Source organism: Austrofundulus limnaeus, unplaced genomic scaffold, assembly GCF_001266775.1.
Source record: "Austrofundulus limnaeus strain Quisiro unplaced genomic scaffold, Austrofundulus_limnaeus-1.0 Scaffold28, whole genome shotgun sequence".
NCBI lineage: Eukaryota > Metazoa > Chordata > Actinopteri > Cyprinodontiformes > Rivulidae > Austrofundulus > Austrofundulus limnaeus.
Genome location: NW_013952430.1, coordinates 1,363,117 through 1,365,089, shown reverse-complemented (window position 1 = coordinate 1,365,089; position 1,973 = coordinate 1,363,117). Strand labels below are relative to the sequence as shown.

At 35.2% G+C, this 1,973-nt stretch overlaps 1 protein-coding gene across 1 annotated transcript in view; it reads right to left on the bottom strand.

Annotated features, from left to right (window-relative positions):
* Positions 1-1,261: 1,261 nt before the first annotated feature.
* LOC106515333 (uncharacterized) overlaps positions 1,262-1,973 on the bottom strand; it is a gene marked incomplete in the record, with an annotated part of 15,142 nt that continues 14,430 nt past the window's right edge. Inside the window, 1 exon segment of the mRNA XM_014005054.1 lies at positions 1,262-1,860. Coding sequence (XP_013860508.1) covers positions 1,804-1,860 — 57 coding nt within the window.

Genomic DNA, 1,973 nt, shown 5'->3' with positions numbered 1-1,973 from the left:
GTGTGTGTGTGTGTGCTGATAAGCCTGAGTGGTCTGTTGACTGACCTTTTGTATTTGTTCAAATAATTGTTATGGACAGGCTACAATATAAAAATGTTTGTCATAATCACGTCTTGTGATTATTTGACAGGAGTTTTACTTTTAAACTGTAAGTGTATTTAATTTAGTTATGTTAGTTATGATGTAAATACAATAAAAAATTAAACGAAGATTTAGAATAATTATCATTTTGATCCATACATTGGTAACGTCTGACTGGGCCTCGTGCCACTTTATGTTCAATAAATTGGGCCCCGAGGTCAAAAAGGTTAAGAACCCCTGACGTAGAAGGTACGAATAGAAAAACAAAAGACAAAAAGTCTGAACATCCAAAATATAAACATAAAGAGAAAATGAGCTGACAGCAAAAGGTTTACTGGAGGTTTGCCTCCATGAAACAAGTGAAACAACAATAAAACCCTGCTATGGAGCGAATAATCAGCTGATGTGTGAACGTGGCTGGTCTACTGAATTAAATAAAATAGGTTTAGCTTTTATTGTCCCTTAATGAGTTTATTGAGGGAAAGTGAGAGGTTAGATTTTCCAAAATTATTTTTGTTGGGAGGTGACCCCCCCCCCCCCCCAAAAAAAAAAAAAAAAATTCCAAAGGCTGAAGTGACTGTGATGTCATATTGAAATGTTAATAGTAAAGAAATTAGGATGCACCGTCGGGATAGGAATGAAAAGTTAAATTTGTCTGAAGTACTTATATCACAGCCTGTTTACTAAAGTGGCTTAAAGTATTTATTTATTTACAAAATAATAAACAAAACATCCATATCTCCTTTGGGAATTACCACCTAATTTGAAACATTTTAAGTGTTTCATAGATACTCGACTGATCTTAATATCTGTTTAGATCAGTAACATTCAGAGAACAGGATGTTTACTCATCTGTAGAGGAGAAATAATAAATCATGTCAGTCTTTGTGCTGAAGGAAGAAATTCACTGGTTTCAGTTTTGTTATTCAACTTGAACAAAATAAAACCTGATTTGCATCAGACTCTTTGACTTCCGTGCTGAACGCTTTCCCCATTATTTTTGAGTGATTCAGACAAACTACTAATGTTTAAATTGAACAAAAGCTAAAATTGAAGCAAGGTTATATATAATAAAAATAACCTTGTGCTTCTGATCATTTAAGCTCCTGAAAGAGGAACCTCTGTGAAACTGTTTAAATTCCACAGTGTTGTAATTTGCACAAAGTGAAATGAAACCCTCAGTGGTAATAGTAACATTTATTTATGCCTCAATGTTAAAATGCATTGCCACAAAAACATTTAATACACATAAAGATGAACTTTACATAACTATAAATAGATTTTTTATTCATTAACAAGATAAGCGCTTATGAATAACATAAAATGGCCAAAAATCATGCAACATAGCAAAATATATCTGGCCCAGCTCTGGTCCAAACAATGTAATACTTGGCCCAGATACTGCAAAGAATGACGCCCCTTTGGTGGCCCGGATTTGCCAGACGTGGTCCATGCATGGGTCAGCATCCACGTAAACCAAACCACATGGCACAGGTCAGTTGTGGCATGGGCAGATTTGGGCCATGTAAACCAAATCACAAGCAAACAAACAAAAAACCAAAAAAAAAAAAAAAACAGTGCCATCGTTGCCAGAGCTGGCTAACAAACAGTTGACAAAACACGTGCGGTACCAGCAGTACCAGATTGAGACCAGATCTAGTTCACACATGTCTGTTGTGTGAGATGAGATCAAAAGCTTCACACAGACAGCTGCAACAATGTTTACATGTGATGAAACACTGTGGTGTAAGTAACGTCCGTATCTTCACCTTTGCTTTGCTGAAAGAAAAACAACGTAAAAAAAAGATAAACAAGGACAGTAATGAAGTTCATCAAATTAGTTTTCTATCTATTAATTGACCAAACACTAGACTTGGTTGAATGGTAAGTTT